The 21,692-nt window shown below is 40.9% G+C and overlaps 1 protein-coding gene across 1 annotated transcript in view; it reads left to right on the forward strand.

Annotated features, from left to right (window-relative positions):
* The window catches only part of NWD2 (NACHT and WD repeat domain containing 2), a 234,048-nt gene that overhangs the window by 204,196 nt on the left and 8,160 nt on the right, over positions 1 to 21,692 (forward strand). The window contains exons 4-6 of the mRNA XM_004009760.6: positions 6,604 to 6,807; positions 12,776 to 12,920; positions 18,129 to 18,718. Coding sequence (XP_004009809.4) covers positions 6,604 to 6,807; positions 12,776 to 12,920; positions 18,129 to 18,718 — 939 coding nt within the window. The remainder of the gene's footprint in view (positions 1 to 6,603; positions 6,808 to 12,775; positions 12,921 to 18,128; positions 18,719 to 21,692) is intronic.

Below are 21,692 nucleotides of genomic sequence, written 5' to 3' on the forward strand. Positions count from 1 at the left end.
CCAGTTGTGTAGTTCCAACCTGAGTCCAAAGACCTGAGACCCACCAGGGCCTGTGGTAGAAGTCCCAGTCCAAGTGCTGGAAAAGACCAATGCCCCAGCTCAACACAGGCGAACAGAAAGGGACTTTTTCCTTCTTCCATCTTTTTATTCTCTTCAGGCCCTCAATGAACTGGATGATGTCCACTCACACTTGAGAAGGCAGTCTATTAACACTTCACTCAGTCTGCTGATTCAAATGCTAATCTCATCCAGAAACACCCTCACGGACACACCCTGACTAATGTTCTGCCAAATATCTGGGCACCCCATGGTCAAGGTGATACATAAAATCAAGCATCATATCCAGCTTCTTTTATTCCCTGTGACACAGGACACAAAGTATGAGTAATCGAGTTGCAATCCACTGCTAACTAAATTACCTTATGTTTATATTTAGAAAATCTGAAGTCAGTTGTGAAGGTGTTTCTTGACTTTGGAAAAACATTGAGAAAATAGCATCAAGTGTGTGAAGCAGGTTCAGATGATTCTTGGAATGGTTTAGTTGTCTCATTCGGCAATAGAGTACTGACTATAAGTGTTGGCTGTGAGCTCCAAGGACTACATCACAATCATCTTCGTCTCTCCACCCGATGGCAGATAAATCGAATGCAACACCCGAGGCTACAACACTGACCATCCTGCAGTCCTTGTGAACAGTGGCCCCTGGAAGTGTGCAGTGCATGCTTGCACAGACATGTGTAATGGCCTGATTAGAACAGTCATCACAAGGATGTAAGCCATCTGCAGGTACTCTCAGGAGGGAGCACAGCACCGTATAACTTGATGAAGTTGAAAGAATGAGATTACTGAAAGCCCTATATTCAAGCATTAGTATCTCCACATCTTCTTAGAGAGGTGGTTTGGACAAGCCAGGTGAGGTCTGTGAGCTTTGCTGTCCTCTGCTGCAACTGCCTATTTCAAAGAATCCTGAACATTAAATGAAATCAAGTACAACAGCAAATTGTATATATTAATGTGAATTTTATCGCTTCTACAGGGGATCTTCTCGACACAGAAATTGAACCAGGGTCTCCTGCATTTCAGCAGATTCTTTACCAGCCGAACTACCAGGAAAGCCCCTTAAGAAAGAATAGAGAAGCTTAACGAAAGGAAGGAGTAGTTCCACCTACCTTGCATTAGTGACTGGGTTGAAGGGAACGGGGCATTTGAAGAGTATGTGCTTCAGTTTGTTATGGCATCAATGGGGGGAGGGGACGCAGGTGATGGAATCTCGCCTTTCTCTTGCAGCTTTCCCATGAGTGATGGCTCATCAACAGCAGCCCAGGGAGCAATTGCCCACCTGCCTTTGAAGCCTAGCTTCCATAACCCCAGAAAGACTATCCTCACCAGTCTTTCCTGATATCCCACAACAGAGTAAAAGCAAAGACATACTGAGCTCCCAACACCATGGAGAATAAATCAACCTCTCTTTTCTGTTTGCTGCAAGAAAAACTGCATGGCATCAGACTCAGACTTCAAAGATTCTCAACTGCACACCCAGGCAGAACTAACCGCACATAAAGAACTTGAGGGGGGAATGGGAGAGGACAAGGACAAACAAAAAAAGAAATCAATGCTTGTGCAAAGGAAAAGAAAAATCAATTGAGGGGAAAGAAAATGTTATCCCTAAGCCTTTGAAAGCAGTGGCTTAGACATATCCATATCAGCATAAGGAAGGAAAAGATGATACATAGAGAGTCCTTTTACACTTAAGTTCTCAGTTGCAAGGAAATCAATAGCTAAAAAACTATTTCTTTTTTTTTAATTGAGGTGAAATTCATATCACATAGAATTAACCACTGTAAAGTGAACAATTCTGTGCCACTGGTACATTTACAATGTTGTGCAAACATCTCTGTCTAGTTCCAAAGCCTCTAGAAGTATTTCTTATTCTAGAATTTTATATACAGAAACTACACTAGAAATTTTTCTTAGACTTTTCAATCATTTGGGCTTAACTCCCAGATTGTATTTAAGCCCTCATTTGGATTGTTGCTTCCTACCTAACTAATATTAGATATCTTCAGTGTTTCAAGATGGGCCATTTGATTAGGTGAATGGGAGAGGCAATTATGAATTTCCAGACTCAGGAGAAATCCCATAGACTTATGTTCATGTGTATATTGACAAAATATTCAAACAACTCAATGAAAACTTGAAAATTATTTCAGCCATATGCATTTCTTTAATTCAGGGTCATGCAGGCAGACAGAGCAGTGATATAACTAATATATATGGACCTCAATGCAAAATCAAATATAGTCCCTCAACTCTTCATCAGGTTTCTCCAAAAACTGGTTCAACCAAGTTGCTTGTGCAAAGGAACAGAGAAACCCTCTAAGCAGTGGCTTAGATGTATCCATTTCAGCACAGAAGAAGGCAAGGATGACGCAAAGAATAGAGGGCCCCTTTGCATTTAAGTTCTCAGTTCTCTCAAGACTGGTTTAACCAAGCTAAAAATTACCTTCTTGAAAATCGGAGTCAGAAGGATGTAGAAAATCTGACTCTTCTTCTCTTCTGGGAGTGAATAGTCTACTGACAGTGAACAGAAAATAATGCTTTCTTGGGCATATAGTTTCTATAGCTGCCGCAGGGTCATCCCTACGGCATGTCTGCTCTCCCTGGCTACAGGGCTAAGGAATACTGATTAGGAAACCAAGACTGGACCTCCATCTTGCCACTGGCACTTTTATCGTTAGCATTTTAGACGTAGCCCCGAATCTCTACCCCTGCTCTGAACCATTGACCGTGGAAGCTGAACTTTGTCACTGAGTTGGACTGTATCTTCCTCTAAATTGACGTTGCCATTCCTGGCAGATACAGGTATGCTGTGTGTGTTACCCTGTAACTGTAGCCACATAGAACCCCAAAAAGTCTTCCTGAAAAGTGTGGTAGCAAACTCCCTTCTTACAGTTTCTCTTTTTTGCCATTTTTCAAATAGTGAGATAAGACAGAATCCTATCTGGGACTCCTGAAAAGTAACTGCTTCATGATTTATGAGCATTCTACCCAAAGGAAGAATCAATAGAGAGAAGGCAAAGACTTGGGGAGAACAATCCAATAAGTAACTTTAAGCCTATCTCACGTTATTACTTTTCTGAAGTTCTGTGTTAGCACTTTATATATAGCAGGCACTCAATATAATTTGCTATTTGAATGGGATAAGGATATTTTTTCTTCTTTAGTAATCTCCACCCTAAGGAATATTTTACCTTACTGTATTGATCAAATAATGTTAGTATTTGGTGCCAGCTGTTCAACTCAAATAATTACTTTTAAATAGCCTTGTATTTATTTTGTAATGATCTGCTGTGTTCCCTGTCTTGTCCCTTTGGTGCTTGCGAACCATTACTCATGAGACCACATATGCATTGCCCATAGCAAGTGGTCCTTAAAGTCTATTGAGGAATCAATAGATTCATTTGTAACCACATTTTAAAATCCAGATTTCTAGGTTCCCCAAGCCCAGTGGTCCTTAGGTCTGAGAAGGCATCTTGTAACCTGCTAACAAACACCCTGGGTGATGTGGTGCTTGTCATCATGAAGCATATTTCAGAAACTGATCCATAGATTTGATCCTGGCCTAGACTCTGTGACCAGCCTTATTTAGAGCAGAGAGAAGATGAAGAACCAACAATAAATTGATAATATAGAGATGATGGTCCTTCCCTGGGACATGATCTTCTTTCACTAGTCACTATTATGTCCTCTTTCCTACTTCATGCCTGAAATCCAGCTGGTATTTCCCTGGATCTTGGTTGCTGAGTCCATCACATTCTTAGGCTTCATTGGTTGCTGGCTAAAGAATTGTCAGTTACTAAACCCCATATTTAATGTTCTGGCTGTTTACCAAGTCTTTCATCCAATGACCAAACTCCATTGTTTGCTTTGGGAATTCCTCCAAAAAGTCCTACCCCTACTGTTTAGAAGTCCACTTAGCCCCTCCCTTGCCCAGGTAAGTTTGCGGCTAATTCTCCCAGCACAAAAACCTCACTCTTCACAACAGATATTTCTGACTGAAGATCCTGACTATCCTTATCCAGAATTACCCAAGAGGAATAGGATACTCACCAGACTGTGCTGTGCTGCACTTAGTCCCACAGTCATGTCCGACTCTTTGTGACCCCATAGCCTGCAGCCCACCAGGCTCCTCTGTCCATGGAGATTCTCCAGGCAAGAATACTGCAGTGAGTTGCCACGCCCTCCTCCAGGGGATCTTCCCAACCCAGGGATTGAACCAGCATTGCAGGCGGATATCTGAGCCACCAGGGTAGCCCATTCACCAAGCTGGCTCCCCATAGAAGGATCATCTCTGCCTCTATCTGTGGTAGAATGAGAGGTCATGCTTGCTCATTTAGACAAGCTTAACACAAGAGATTTTAGAAGAGGAATTGTTAAGTGAAAAACAAGTCTAAATGGTATTATTTTTGTTACATACAGCCTGTTGTCATGAATAGCCCTAAACAAATGCAGATTCAAATAAAAGTGCTCTTAATTGGTGTTCAGGACTGAAGCGAAGGTTGCTGACAAAACTGGTACTTTCCCAAATTGTTACTTTACCTGCTGAAAGCTGAAATACTATCTTTACAAAAAGATGAAGTTTCAAATAAGAATAGAACAAACTCCAAGGATATCTTTCTCTGTCTTGGTTAGTTCAAGTAGTCAATAAATATGCTTTTTAATACTTTCTATGTGCCAGGAATAAAAAGCTCTGGTCTCTGCCCCCATGATGTTTACCATCTTATATTACAGTTTAGGTCATGAATTTATGTAGGAAACAGGTCTATCCAGTACTTTTCTTCTCCCACCTGCCTGTCTGAGATGAAAAGAACATTCTGGGTTGCAGAGATAGTAAAAAATGCTCCCAAGGAGCCAAAACACAATTCACCTTCTAGTGGGTCGACTTTCAGTAGTGGAAGCTTATGGCAAAGGTGCTAGTCAACAGGAAGAAAGAATGAAGATAACCACAAATTAAACAGAAGTCTTCCCATGGATATTATAAAGCAGACCAACACACCTTGGATAGTATAGATCTGTGGTAGAGTTCTGTATGTTCCTTCTATTTCTACCAGATAAGACACTAAAGATTAATTGAAACATCAGGTGCTAGCTATATAAGCTAATATTTTTGACAGCTTACACCAGTGGTTCAGACACCTAGAGGGCTTGCTAAAACACAGATTTAACTCAGCTGTATCAGCAGAGTTTCTGATTCAGGAGGTCTGAGATGGGCCTTGAGAACTTGCATGCCTAACACATTCTCAGATAACACAGATGGTGCTGGTCCTAGGACATTTTGAGACGCATGGGCTTAAGCAAACACTTAGAGGAGCCTTTGAAAGTGTTGCTCCATGAGGAGTATACACAGCATCATCAGGCATAAAAAATTTAAATATCTGTAGTTTTTCTCACTACAAAAAAATACATTTCCATTGCAAAAAAAATGTTAATGCAAAAGCAGTAAGTTCATAAAACAACCAAAATAAATTTAAAACCATTCGGTGGAAAGTAGCCCTTGGTAACCTTGCTGTGTATTCTTATAAAATCTCTATGTGTATATGTTGTTTATGTGTGTACATATATATGATCTCTTTCTCATATATATATAATGTATATATAATATCAGATTCATCTTATACACACTTTTTACTTAATAGTATATTATAAAAATCTTTCTGCAGCCATAGAGTTCTGAAACATAATTTGGCACATCCTTTGAATAGAGATACCAAATTATGTTTAAATGTATTCAAGTGTTCCCACTTGCTGGACACTTAGGTTCAACTCTTTTCTGTTCAAACAGGTTCAGCATAAATATGCTGATAAGTCGTTATGTACATCCTTATTTTCTAAAGACAGATTTCCAGAAGAAAAATTGCCAAAACTCATGTATTTTAAGTCATCTCATATATATTATCAGAATACCCTTCAAAGAAATATTAGATCAATTTACACGCCCATCAGCTCTACAGAGGCATTTTCTCATATGTCCACATAACGCTGAGCATATTTTCCTTTGCCAGTTTAATAGGAAAAAAATGATATCTTGTTTATATTTTTAATTTTTTCAGTTACCAGAGGGATCTTTCATACTCAGTGATTTCATACTTCTTTCATTTGTAGCTGTGTAAATCTGGGGCTTAGAATCAAACTATTAACTCTATACAAAGCAATTTTGTTTGTTTGTGAGTTTATATGTTTGATATTTCATAGAGTCCAACACATTTTTTTTTTGCATGAACCAACCAAAATTCTCAAAATAGGTAACTTTTGTTATATTATGTAAACTCTGGGGAAATTTCTTTGTTATGAAATTCTGTAGTTTGGATTTGTCCAATATGCAATCCCAGTATGTGAATTTATTATACTACAATATAAATGGTCTAATTTTACTTACAAAATAATCCATGTGAAAACATATCCACTGTGATTAAAAGAGGCAATTGATGGAATAAAGTATCTTATTATCTATTCTTTAATATTTATTGAGTGGTCATATGATGTGAACTCTAAAGCCGACTTTCTTGGTGACACACTAAACTGAATTTTCTTGGTGACACACAGGGCCTATTAGGTGAAAAATATGGGAACATCCGAATCCCCGGAGAAGTTGAAGCCTCAGAGTTTGAAATGATCTTGGATGCTGCCATAGAGGCGAAGCTGGACACCAAGCTACTGGAAGACTGGTACTGTCGGGATGAGAACTCGGTGCCAGCCGCATATTACCTCAGACCCAGATCAGAAATGCTGAAAAGCAATAAAAATGCAGTAAGTTATCTTTCTCTCCAGAGTGTGTCTCTCCCTACATTTTTAAACTGCTTACGTCATGCAAGGGTGGTTTTTCTCCACAGAAAAGGCACGGTAGACAGAAAGTTATTCTGCCCTGGACTCTAAATTTCCTTTTAACAACTAAATCCAAAGCTAAGAAATCTTCCAAATTCACCTTTCTTTTTTGATATCTTAGACTTTCCTTCTGGGGTCATTTCCTTCTTCCTAAAATATATCTTTTGGAAGTTCCAAAAGAGCGATAAGTTCCGTATATCTGAAAATATGTGTATTTTTTTAATGCAAATGTCATGTTTTATTGCTTTTTACTTTTGTTTTTTACAATGGAGAAAAGACATTCTCTTTAATAAGTGGTGCTGGGAAAACTGGACAGCTACATATAAAAGAATGAAATCAGAACATTCTCTGTATCATATACAAAAGAAGAAAGTAAAAAAGCTAAACTAACCTACTTTATATTTTTTAATGGTTCTTTTTTTTTTAATTGAGATACAGCTGACATATAACATTACAATAGTTTCAGGTGCACAATATAATGATTTGATATTTGTATATATTATGAAATGATAATCACAAGAAGTCTAGTTAAATATAGTTGAATATATTTTCCCCCTTTTTTTCTCTTTTAAATTTATTTATTTTAATTGGAGATTAATTATTTTACAATATTGTATTGGTTTTGCCATACATCAACATGAATCCGCCACGGGTGTACACGTGTTCCCCATCCTGAACCGCCCTCCCTCCTCCCTCCCCATTCCATCCCTCTGGGTCATCCCAGTGCACCAGCCCCAAGCATCCTGTATCCTGCATCAAACCTGGACTGGCGATTCATTTCACATATGATATTATACATGTTTCAATGCCATTCTCCCAAATCATCCCACCCTCTCCTTCTCCCACAGAGTCCAAAAGACTGTTCTATACATCTGTGTCTCTTTTGCTGTCTCGCATACAGGGTATCATTACCATCTTTCTAAATTCCATATATATGCGTTAGTATACTGTATTGGTATTTTTCTTTCTGGCTTACTTCACTCTGTATAATAGGCTCCAGTTCATCCACCTCATTAGAACTGATTCAAATGTATTCTTTTTAATGGCTGAGTAATACTCCATTGTGTATATGTACCATAGCTTTCTTATCCATTCATCTGCCAATGGACATCTAGGTTGCTTCCATGTCCTGGCTATTATAAACAGTGCTGCGATGAACATTGGGGTACACGTGTCTCTTTCAATTCTGGTTTCCTTGGTGTGTATGCCCAGCAGTAGAATTGCTGGGTCATAAGGCAGTTCTATTTCCAGTTTTTTAAGGAATCTCCACACTGTTCTCCATAGTGGCTGTACTAGTTTGCATTCCCACCAACAGTATAAGAGGGTTCCCTTTTCTCCACACCCTCTCCAGCATTTATTGCTTATAAACTTTTGGATCGCAGCCATTCTATCTGGCATGAAATGATACCTCATTGTGGTTTTGATTTGCATTTCTCTGATAATGAGTGATGTTGAGCATCTTTTCATGTGTTTGTTAGCCATCTGTATGTCTTCTTGGGAGAAATGTCTATTTAGTTCTTTGGCCCATTTTTTGATTGGGTCATTTATTTTTCTGGAATTGAGCTGCCGGGGTTGCTTGTATATTTTTGAGATTAGTTGTTTGCCAGTTGCTTCATTTGCTATTATTTTCACCCATTCTGAAGGCTGTCTTTTCACCTTGCTTATATTTTCCTTTGTTGTACAGAAGCATTTAATTTTAATTAGGTCCCATTTGTTTACTTTTATTTCCAGTATTCTGGGAAGTGGGTCATAGAGGATCCTGCTGTGATTTAATATGTGTATTTTTATCATCTCACTGTAATGTGTATATGTTCCAATTGGTATATGTTGTGCTTCCTACATTTGTGAATTCATATATTCTATCAGTTTTAGAAAATTCTCAGCCATCATCTCATCAAATACTGTCTCTCCTCTGTTCCTTCTTTCCTTTTAGCTCTTTAGTTGCATGCACAAAAATAGATTGCCTCCCTCTATCCTCCATATCTCTTTTCATTTTTCAAATTTTATTGAACTATAGTTGATTTACAGTGTTGTGTTAATTTCTGCTGTATAGCAAAGTGATTTGGAGAAGACAATAGCAACCCACTCCAGTACTCTTGCATGGAAAATCCCATGGGCAGAGGAGCCTGGTAGGCTGCAGTCCATGGGATCGCAAAGAGTCGGACACGACTGAGCGACTTCACTTTCACTTTTATGCATTGGAGAAGGAAATGGCAACCCACTCCAGTGTTCCTGCCTGGAGAATCCCAGGGACGGGGGAGCCTGGTGGGCGGCCATCTATGGGGTCGCACAGTCGGACACGACTGAAGCGACTTAGCAGCAGCAGCAAAGTGATTGCTATACATACATATATACACACACATACATACATACATTCTTTTTCATATTCTCTTCCATTATGGTTTATCACAGGGTATTGAATATAGTTCCCTGTGCTATACAGTAGGACCTTGTTGCTTATCCATCCCATATATAATAGCTTGCATCTGTATCCTCCATGTCTCTTAATTGTCTTTCACATTATCAATTTCCTTAGCTTTCTGTGCTACTATCTGGAAAGTCACTTTAGATCTTTTTTCCAGTTTACCAAATTTCTTCTTCAGCTGTGTCTCCTCTGTGCATTGAGTTTTCAAGTTCAACAGTTATATTTTTAATTTGTAAAAGATTTTTTTTGAGGGGGCAGTATTTTAAAAATCTGACGTTATTTTTTATAGTCTCTAGTTTGTTTTTTTTTAGTTCAGTATGTTCTTTAACATTTCATACATTGTTAATTTATTTTCTTGTGTCTTATGTAGAAGCTTGCAGAGAGGCTGTGGCATACATGAGTGAAGAGGAACTTAAAAGCCTCTTGATAAAAGTGAAAGAGGAGAGTGAAAAAGTTGGCTTAAAGCTCAACATTAAGAAAACTAAGATCATGGCATCTGGTCCTATCACTTCATGGGAAATAGATGGGGAAACAGTGGAAACAGTGTCAGACTTTATTTGGGGGGCTCCAAAACCACTGCAGATGGTGATTGCAGCCATGAAATTAAAAGACGCTTACTTCTTGGAAGGAAAGTCACAACCAACCTAGATAGCATATTGAAAAGCAGAGACATTGCTTTGCCAACAAAGGTCCGTCTAGTCAAGGCTATGGTGTTTCCAGTGGTCATGTATGGATGTGAGATGGACTGTGAAGAAAGCTGAGCACTGAAGAACTGATGCTTTTGAACTGTGGTGTTGGAGAAGACTCTTGAGAGTCCCTTGGACTGCAAGAAGATCCAGCCAGTCCATTCTAAAGGAGATCAGTCCTGGATGTTCATTGGAAGGACTGATGCTAAAGCTGAAACTCCAGTACTTTGGCCACCTCATGTGAAGAGTTGACTCACTGGAAAAGACTCTGATGCTGGAAGGGATTGGGGGCAGGGGGAGAAGGGAAGACAGAGGATGAGATGGTTGGTTGGCATCAACGACTCGATGGACATGAGTTTGGGCGAACTCCGGGAATTAGTGATGGACAGGGAGGCCTGGCGTGCTGTGATTCATGGGGTCACAAAGAGTTGGACACAACTGAGTGACTGAAGTGAACTGAGTATGATAGAAACACAGTCATTGTCTCTTCTCCAACTTTGTTCCCAAATGTACCCATCATATGTCCCCTGAAACTAAATGAAGGTGGTGGAGAAAACCGGTGGCCCTAATTATTGCCTAAACCTTTTAAAGAGGTTGAAAAGAAGCCATAGGACTTCCCTGATGGTCTGGTGGTTAAGAATCCTCCTGCCAATGCAGGGGACATGGGTTTGATTGCTGGCCCAGGAAGATTTCATATGTTTCAGGGCAACTAAGCCCAAGCACCACAACTACTGAGCCCACATTCTAGAGTCTAGGCTCTGCAACAAGAGAGGTCCACCCATTGCAAATAAGAGAGTAGCCCTCACTTGCCACAACTAGAGAAAGACTGCACAGCCAAATAAATAAAAAAAATAAAATTTGAAAAAGAAAAGAAGGCATAGATACCCATTCCTCTTCCAAAGAAAATATCCTTGATAATGCAGTACCCAGCAGCTCCAAGAGGAGAAAAGCCCTGGGTTAGCAACAGCTCCTCATTTAAGATCCCTGTGTTTTGCCTATTCTGACATTTAACAGAAAGCATTTTCTCCATGCAAAATGAAATCATGTCAGATTACTCAATTATTCTTCTTCCTCACATGTATTTTTTGAAGTTATTATCTGGAAGAATATGGAGAATACTGGGATAAATCCCAAACCATTCACCAGGTAAATATGCCAGGAGTAAAGACAGTAGATGGTAAAGTAGATATCAAACAACTTGATACCTCAAGAAACCAGTTTTACAAAGCTGAACTCACATCTGTATTCAATTGGCTTTAGCTGTTCCTCCTTTGTTTGATTCTATGAGCCTCTGCTGCTGCTAAGCCGCTTCAGTCGTGTCCGACTCTGTGCGACCCCATAGACGGCAGCCCACCAGGCTCCCCTGCCCCTGGGATTCTCCAGGCAAGAACATTGGAGTGGGTTGCCATTTCCTTCTCCAATGCATGAAAGTGAAAAGTGAAAGTGAAGTCAGTCAGTCCTGTCTGACCCTCAGCGACCCCATGGACTGCAGCCTTCCAGGCTCCTCCGTCGATAGGATTTTCCAGGCAAGAGTACTGGAGTAGGTTGCGATTGCCTTCTTTGTATGAGCCTCTAGGGAAATTTAAATTATTGACTGAACCATGTTTCTGCATAAATTGTTGTTAAGTAAATGACTGTTTGAATAAGATTATCAGCAAGACTCTATAAATGTTACTTTCTTGGTAGGCACTCCTATTTTATTTCCTAAGTGCTGCTAAGTCACTTCAGTCGTGTCCGACTGTGTGCGACTCCATAGACGGCAGCCCACCAGGCTCCCCCGTCCCTGGGATTCTCCAGGCAAGAACACTGGAGTGGGTTGCCATTTCCTTCTCCAATTATGATAGTGAAAGTGAAAGCGAAGCCGCTCAGTCATGTCCGACTCTTAGCAACCCCAGGAACTGCAGCACCAGGCTCCTTCATCCATGGGATTTTCCAGGCAAGAGTACTGGAGTGAGGTGCCAATGCCTTCTCTGATTTTATTTCCTAGAGGATAATAAAAAATAAATGAGGAAGAAACAATTAAAGACAATTAAATAGTAACATATGAGTCAGTTCAGCTGGTCAGTTGTGTCTGACTCTTTGCAGCACACCAGGCTTCCATGTCCATCACCAGCTCCAGAGCTTACTCAAACTCATGTCTGTCGAGTCAGTGATGCCATCCAACCATCTCATCCTCTGTCCTCCCCTTCTTCTCCTGCCTTCAGTCTTTCCCAGCATCAGAGTCTTTTCAAATGAATCAGCTCTTCACATCAGGTGGCCAGAGTATTGAAGTTTCAGCTTAAGCATCAGTCCTTCCAATGAATATTCAGGACTGATCTCCTTTAGGATGGACTGGTTGGATCTCTTTGCAGTCCAAGGGACTCTCAAGAGTCTTCTCCAACACCACAGTTCAAAAGCATTAATTCTTTGGTGCTCAGCTTTCTTTATTGTCCAACTCTCACATCCATATGTGACTACTGGAAAAACCATCCTTTTGACTAGTCTGACCTTTAACTGTGTTGAAGAGATGATTTTGTTACAATATTTGAATCAAAACTCAAGAGTGAAACACACAATGAGAAAATCAAACTAACAAATCCTGTTTGGATTCACACCATTGTGTCCCTTGGGCGAGTTCACATCACTTTCAGGGTACTAGGGAGAGTAAATGAGATACTATCCATTAAGCACCTGTCATGGTAAGGCCCACGGTAGACTTTCAAATAACAATGGTTCTCTTCCTCTTAAATATTGGGTTTTCTTGATGATTTAAGACTAACATCTCACTTTCACCTTTCTAAAGATGCAGCCTTCTGCCAATGACGAGAATGAGAAGACCTGGCAAGAGATATCAGATGAGATCAAGAAGATATTTAAGACTGCTGTAAAACTGTTACATGAAAAGGGGAAAATGAAACACAGCCAAGCCAAGAGGTACCTGTTCTCAGGTAATTTTGTATGCATCTTCAGTAAACTGAGGAATTGATCATTAATAGATGTATTCACTGTTTCCTTTTATGGTTCTGCAAGTTTAATTGTATTTACTGCCTGATGAAATTTAATTTTTTTTAATGTTTTTATCTCCTGGAGAGACAAGTAATCTTTTTACTCAAAGATAAGCTTTTATGTACGTGAGAAATTCTCCAAAAATATGACTTTAAAAGAAGTCAGAGGAGGCTGAATATAATAGACCAGACTCAGCCAGTGTTCTCAGTTGACCTGTTCATTAATTCACTTGCTCAGCAAACATTTATTGAGGGCATATATATGCCAAGCACTGGGGCTACAACAATGATGAAGAAGGCAAGGTTTCTGCTCTCCTGGAACTTATTGTTTAGTGAGGAGGAAATAAGTGCTAGGCAAGTAATCAAATAAATGAACAATATCATGTCAGAAAGGATAAGTGCTATGAATAAAACACAGTAATAGGATCCTAGGGCCTGATGAAGGCTGTGGGGGTCCAGATTTAGATAGGGCAGGTGAGAAGGAAATGACTTCTGGGCTAAATGGCAGAATGAATCAGAGCTGGCAGTGCCATATCTAAAATAGAGAATTCCAGGCGGAGGGATTGCCAGGTTCAAGATTCCTGAGACAGGAATGTGCTAAGCAAGTTCTAGGAGCAGGAAGCAAGTAAAGGTTGCCAAGCTCAGAGGAGAGATGAGGTTAGAAGGTGGGCACAGGCCATAATAACAACAGAAATAATCAATAAACAATCTATAATAGGAATATAATAGAGTTTTATTCAGGCCAAACTGAGCACTGTAGCCTGAGAGACAGGTTCAAGAAGCACTTGAATTGTGTTCTACCTGACTGCAAAATGAGGGAGGCTTATAGAGGCAAAAATCACAAAGTTACAGTAGGTATCAAGTTGTTTATCAAGAATTATAATTAGAGCTGGCAAGAAGTCAGGATGCATGTTAAATAAGGACTGGTTGGGGTCTGAAATGGTCGCATAGTTACAAGGGTAGACCTTGAGACCTAGGCAACTGCTAGCAGATATCATTTTGAGAATAAACTGGTGGTGTTCTTCCATCTGATACAGTTCAGAGATTTCAAGTTCTCAGTGATGCAGGAAAAATGTCTGAAACCACATACACTGGTTGGATTTTGGATGCCTGAATCATAGATATTCCATTTTGATTTTTAGATGTATTCTTTCCTTTAGTGGTTAAATCAGATGTACAATGCATGTTTGATGGGCCAGAAGACAGGCTGTTCTATTTAACATACAGTTCAACCCAAATCAGGTATAAGCCAGAATGACTCCCTCATATTTCAATCTGTGAAAATTTCTTCCATCACTGTATAAGATGGGAAGCTATCAGAGGTTGGGAAGTAAGGGAGTGGCAGGATCTAGATTAGCCTTAAAATAAAAAATATCCCTAACTGCTGAGCGGAGACTCACTTGCGGGCCTTTTTCAGCTGTGGAAAAGAGGTTTTATTTTTAGGAATTGCACAGGAAATCACATATCTGAAGGAATATGTCAGTCATAGTTTCCAGGGGATGAACACTCCTAGGTAAAGTAATTGGTTAAGTAGCATTTATTTTAAGAGGTGATAGCAAAGAATCATTGAAGAAAAAAGCAACAGTATTTGCATTTTCAGACTGGTTTTGTGAATGATGTGGCAAAATGTTTGTGGAAACCTAAGAAGCACTTGATACCATTCTCGCTGGATATGCCTGTATTTTAACCTCAGAGAAAGAATCTTGACAAATTCGTTCTCCAGAAGATGTCAAAAATTGGGTCTTATTTTAATTCTCCCTAAAAATGCTAAAATCACCAGGAATAAGTACTATCTTTAGAATATACAGGTTAACATATATCCTTATTCCTCTGGGATCTTTTTGATCCATTTTTGAAGCCCTGGTTCTTTGTCTTTATCAAGGGCAAAACTACCCTATTCCTAAATAATGTGCTGTATCAGGAAAAAAAATACCAAGAGCAAACACTCTCCTATTCTTGATATAAGAGACACCAGTTAGGGAGAGCATCCTCTGACTCAGAGTTAGACAGCCCAAGTTTTAAAAAATTCATTTGGTCCACATGGATAGCCATATGAAGATTAATAGTTTTGTACTGGGTCGTATGAAATACTATACCTGGACTATTTTCTGTTTGGGGTTACATCTGTAAAAGATATGCATGCTCAAGAAATTTTAATTTATTTTACATTCCAACTCATTTCAAGACCATGTTTGCACAGTGAAAATTGCTGAAGAGGGGCCAGCTCTTTGAAATGGATCGAGTATATTTGTTTTGTGCCAGTCTATCAGTAACCAATGTGGTAGTTAGACCAGCCTTTCTGTCTCTTGTTAGGACTGCAAGATACTCTTCAGCAATCACCATCAGGTAACTTTGAAAAAATAAAGGCTTATAACTTATAAGTGGAGTAGGAAATGGCAACCCACTCCAGTATTCTTGCCTGGAGAATCCCATGGACAGAGAAGCCTGGAGGGCTACAGTCCATAGGGTCACAAAAAGTCGGACATGACTGAACACCCATCCACATTACTTACAGGACCTGGAAATTACAGAGCACGTCTAAAGCCACACAGCAAGGTCGGAAGCAGAGAGAGAAAGAGAGGCAGAGCACACATGTCTAGGGCTTTGCTTTTACTGGGCTCACTCTTTACTGGTAAATTTAAAACATAAAAGTGGGAATTTAAAGCACAGGGAGAGAGAAAAACAAGTAGCTGGAAAGGTTAGTTATTGAAGTCCACCGAGAGCTCTTAAACAAAGGCGTCTCGGTGAGGGGGGCTGGCCTGCTCTGTATGTTTGGCTGTTAATGAGTTTATTCAAGATAGGTATCATTGAAGTGGATGCCTCAGCAATCAAAGCTTAAGTCAGACACTTGCATTATAAACAAACAGTGCCCCCCCCAAAAAAAACTGTCAGAGTTTACACTACAATATTACTTTAATATTTTCATAAATCTTCAAATAAGAATACCAGATAGAGGGATTTCCCTGGTGGAACACAGGTGGCTGGACAAGAAATGGACCAAAGGCTACTTTCTGCAGGAGTTCAGAATATCCAAATTTCTTGCATCTTCCCCTGTACATATTATAACAAATTTGTACTCTTCTACAAACAGAAGAGTAGACATATGTTATATAAGCTTCCTTACCTGGCCTCCTGATACAATTTTCCTGAATAAAATCTTTGGTAAAATATATTGATTGGGGACTTTCCTGGTGATCTAGTGATTAAGGGTCCACATGCCACTGCAGGGGACATGGGTTCAAGAAGATTCCACATGCCTCAGGGCAACTAAGCCCGTGTGCTACAGCTACCGAGCCCATGCACCACAAGTACTGGAGCCCACATGCTCTAGAACCTGGGCTCTGCAATAAGAGAAGCCATCACAATGAGAAGCTCACACGCTGCAACTAAATAAAGCCCATGTGAACTAACGAAGACCCAGCGCAGCCAAAAAAAAAAAAACTATCCTGATGTGAATGGCACAGCTTATTCAACACTGGTGGTTTATATAGATACATCTCTTTTACTTCAATCACAAATCTTTATCAATTGCTATCATTACTGAAAAAATATTATCACAGCAGTTCTGCTAAAAGGAACCATTTTTAAATAAAATTCCCACCTCCCTTAATAGTTACTTTATAGAATATACCTATGTTTTGTTTTTGCTTGATGTTGCAGATGTGGCCAGTATATTGAGATGGTCTAAGTTACAACCAGCCCCATCCCCTGCCCCCATGCTTCCACCAGATCCCAGCCCAGGAGTCACCGCCTTAAGGAAATCTTCCCTGACTTCTCCAAGTGGATTAGATTTCCCAATTGTTTACTCTCACGGTACCATGTCATTCAACTTCCCAGGCATAAAAATAATACATTTATTTGTGGGACTCTGTGATGCATATCCGGAGAAGGCAATGGCACCCCACTCCAGTACTCTTGCCTGGAAAATCCCATGGATGGAGGAGCCTGGTGGGCTGCAGTCTGTGGGGTCGCTGAGAGTTGGACACGACTCAGTGACTTCACTTTCACTTTTCACTTTCTTGCATTGGAGAAGGAAATGGCAACCCACTCCAGTGTTTTTGCCTGGAGAATCCCAGGGACGGGGGAGCCTGGTGGGCTGCCGTCTATGGGGTCACACAGAGTCAGACACGACTGAAGCAACTTAGCAGCAGCAGCAGTGATTCATGTCTGCCATCCTCCACTGGACTATAAGCTTCATTAATAGCTTTTTCTCTCAGCATTCTATTTTCTCCCACCACAGTATCCTAAGCAACTAGCAGCATGCCTGGTACATAGCAGATGCTCAGTTAAGACCAACTGGATAAAGAAAAGCACAGGGGAGAAAACAAGCTTTAAAAGACTGCTTGTTTTAAAATTCATGTCCATCGGTTTAATTATTTTATTTTTTTCCCTAAAATTGTGCATAATTGTTGCTTTTTATTAGTACTGATACAATTTTAAATGTTCTTATGGGGCCTCAGATGGTTTAGAAAGTATATTTACTTTTATGTGAGCATATGTGTTATAAGCCCTAACATGGTTTATCTCAGAAGAAATAAAGTTACATACTGAGTCATTTTCCTGTTCCTGCTCTGATGGGTGTAATGGGATTTAACAGTGACATGGATAATGGATAAATGAAATTAGCATGTAATTATATTTTGAACATGCTTTTACATTTATATTTACACATATATGTCTGGGGTATATGCATCTCAAACAAAATGGTGAAACCACAATGGAGGAAAGACCGATGAGGAAGAAATAGACTAGATACGTCATGTGGCCTCTTCCTCATTCTCTCCTTGCCCCAGTTAGTTCCTGCTCTCCACTCTTAGAACCTCTGGAGTCTGGGAGCAAAGCCAAGTGGGAACTTAGAAGAAGCAACTATAAACTTAGTGTGCTTGCTTTCTTATGATTATGTTCAACCTCTCCCTCAGGTCTTGGAGGAAATTAAGCAATTTTATTTAGAATCCATTGTTCTGGGATCCAGGCTGTTCAGGAAAAGACAAATAGGAAATTAAGGGCTTGAGAAATTATTCTAAAGATGACTCAGCTACACACTATAAGCAAAATAAACTACAACTACTGACTTGAGAGTCACGTGCTAGAAGCGTGGATGCGTTGCTTATTGGTTCTAGACAGTAAACTCCTTGTTGTACTTTCTTTCAGCGATAGAGGATGAATTTGACTTTGCTCTAGGAAAGCAAACTCCAGCATTCCTGAAGAAGTGTGTTTGCTATATAAGGAAAATTGCTAACATTGAGCGTTTCGTGAAAATCCCAGAAATGGGAAAGTACATGGATATCACTGGAACAGAACCAAGAATTATTCGGGACCCTGAAGCCCAAGAGAAGCTGATAAAACTCAGGGATGAATTTATTCCCACCATTGTTGCTTCATCTAATCTGAGAGTGTACACGTCTGTTACTCATTGTGACATGAAACTAGGCTATTCCCAAGAAATAGAAAACCATTACATAGAAGGACTTGGTAAACAATTTTATGAGGACATGATTGATATAATTCAGGCCACGGTACAACAGAATTTTGATACAGAAACTGACACGCTCTATGATGAAATCCTTCAGCATTCGTCCTTATGTAAAACATATGCCTCCTTCTACGAGTACAAATGTGAATCTCTAAACATCGTGCATAAATACATTCTTCCAAGCAAAACCGGGCACATCAACCCACTTATTATATACGGTGGACCATGCACTGGAAAGACCCTTCTACTAGCTGAAGTAGCAAAGAAGGTAAATACCTATTCTTTTGCACGTATATTTGTAAAAACTTTGGGGAAAAGATCGAGTCACCAAATTCACTTCCATTTTCTGTGTTTACTATGAATTATAATCGGTCCTTTTGGAATGGATACTTTAGCGTTTCTCTTTTGCTGGTATAACAATTATACTGAAAGATAAGACTCACGAGGTTCAATCCTAGAACAGCTTTTTTTTTGTCTCTTACTGTTCAAACTCATGTTGTGGAGCTAGTTCTCATCTGGCTGGAAACAAAGGCAGATCTCACAACTCTTCTCATCACTCTCAGCAAAGACAAGCCCTCTGATTGCTTCTGGATACTAAATCCATCTCAGTTCAGCAATTAATATGTCCAGTTGTAGATGATAATTAATACTTCAGTCTACATCTCCTTCCCCCGACTGAGGCCAACCATATGCCAGGCCCCTCCTGCAGGAAGTAGGAACATGACCAGCTTCTCCTTTCTTACACCACTTCTTCCCCTCCACAACCCCAACCACACTCTGACTTCTATAGGTTGTGATTTAGGGGATGTAGGTAAGGTGGCCAGAACATTCTTATAGACCAGTACCCTTCTGACCTGGGCTCTGCACTCTGGTCTTAGAAGGTGTTTAAAACTTCCTCCTGTTTCTTCTGAGGCCTTTTCCTGGTTTCCGGAAGGTCTTTTCCCTCTCACACTACCCGACCTGTCCTCACTGAGCACCTCTCACCTACTGCTCCCTAGGCACAGGAAACCGCATTGTTTTTCCATCTGGTCACCCTCATGGCTTCTAGACAGCCAGCAACCCATATTCTAGTATCTTTCTGCCAAGAGCCTCTCCACAGCAAGCTCCCTTAGACAAGAACTGGGTAAAACAGAACCAGCAGAAACCCTCATCGCTCACACTTATCAGTGGCTGACATGTGAAACATGGGAAACATGTGGGTACTGTTTTGTCCTGAGAAACTCCAGTCCCAAAAGGGCACCTATCACTCCTCCATTGGAGCAGCTAGCCAGGCTCAGTCACTCAACCTGCATATTCCTCAGCTGTCATCAGACCCAGATGGCTATGTTTCTCAGGCCCTAGGGGACATCCTGAAAGTGGTCCATTGCAGCGCCTTTCCCAAAGGTAGAAGTGAGAAGTGGGCACTTTGGGAGTAGGGTGGTGAGAGATATAACCCCACAGCATCCTCATCTCCCCACTTCCCTGGTGGCTCAATGGTAAAGAACCTGCCTGCCAGTGCAGGAGACACAGGGAACACGAGTTTGATCCCTGGGTCGGGATAATCCTTTGGAGAAAGATATGGCCATCCAATATTCTTGCTTGAGAGATTCCATGAACAGAGGGGCCTGGCAGGCTACAGTCTATGGGGTCACAAAGAGTCAGACATGACTTAGCAACTAAACGATGACAATAAAATCCTCCTCTCCCATTTTTTTTTTCTTGGCCCCTTTTTCAGGCAGGAGGCAAGTAGTCCACCAAAGGTAGCAAAACTAGTTTTCGAAATTCCCTTTCAAGTCTTGCAAGATGGGCTGGAGCTTCATTCTGGAATGTGGTATCTATTGTCTAAACTGGGGGAAACTAGTACCAGGCTTAACCTCCTGTTACACTTGATACCAAAGTCTGATGGTTTATACTATCCTGGTGTTACTTCAGAATATTGCTCTTCTTGTGACTACTGTCTTAAAAGCAGAACTGTCCTTAACTTTGTGAACATTCTTATGATCTATCACATGAGGACAAGAAGAGGGACAACTGTGCTGCACCTCATGTGGGGATTGTGAGGACACACACAGGTGACAGCCAGGTATATCAGACTTATATTCAAAGTCCTTAGGGAGGCCCATTTACCGTTTCTCACCCTGCCACACCCAACCACTGGTTTTTCTTCTTGTGTTAGGGTATGAGCCCTTTCTTCAACTGAAACGGCAGGCTTATATTTAGGGGCCATGTCGTCTCAAAATAGGTGTGTGCGTGTGCATGTGTGTGACCGTCTGCCTGTGTCTGCGCACTTCTTTGTAGGTGTGTCTTCAAACTTTAGAATTATTCCAAGTGAGCAAGACAGTAATGCTACAAGGGGAACTGAAATCAAATGAGAAAACGCTCGGTGTATGCACTTCACCAGAGAAGGTGATGGCACCCCACTCCAGCACTCTTGCCTGGAAAATCCCACGGGCAGAGGAGCCTGGTGGGCTGCAGACCATGGGGTCGCTAAGAGTCGGACACGACTGAGCGACTTTACTTTCACTTTTCACTTTCCTGCATTGGAGATGAAATGGCAACCCACTCCAGTGTTTTTGCCTGGAGAATCCCAGGGATGAGGGAGCCTGGTGGGCTGCCGTCTATGGGGTCACATAGAGTCGGACACGACCGAAGCGACTTAGCAGCAGCAGCAGCAGCAACATGCACTTCAGACTCACTCTAGGGCTTTTTCCTTGTGGAAGAGGGGAGGATAAAAGTGGTTGCAGGAACAATGCACATGTGATGCAACCCTCTGTGTCCAGCACGGTAGTCATATGATGTGTGTGATATGCCTGTACACACACGCAGTCCCCATGGGCAGAGTGTGGTGACAGTCAAACAATGACCTTCTGAGTGCTCGCTGTTCTGGGTATGCTGTGCAACCACCAGCATCTCACAGGAGCCTTGCCTAGTTCTAGGTCCCCTGCCGAGACTCTGCTTGCTTCCCCTCCCTCCTGGGGAACATCTGCTCCAGCGCCTCCCCGTCTCCACCAACTACAACTTGTGCTCTCGTGACCTTGTGTCCCTTGTAAGGATCCAGACAGGCATCTCACGTTTGTCTCCAGGTCGTCTCTTGTGCAACCAACATTTCCTGGGACATGAGCTCATATCAGAAGGCCATTCTTTATAGACATCACATATCCTCCAACCCGGGATTGGGAAGAAGGATGATGCATGTAATCATCATAAGCCATCCACACAGGGACAAACAGATTGTATTCTGTTTCTGATTTGCCACTGAAGGA

This window comes from Ovis aries, chromosome 6 (assembly GCF_016772045.2).
Source record: "Ovis aries strain OAR_USU_Benz2616 breed Rambouillet chromosome 6, ARS-UI_Ramb_v3.0, whole genome shotgun sequence".
Lineage (NCBI taxonomy): Eukaryota > Metazoa > Chordata > Mammalia > Artiodactyla > Bovidae > Ovis > Ovis aries.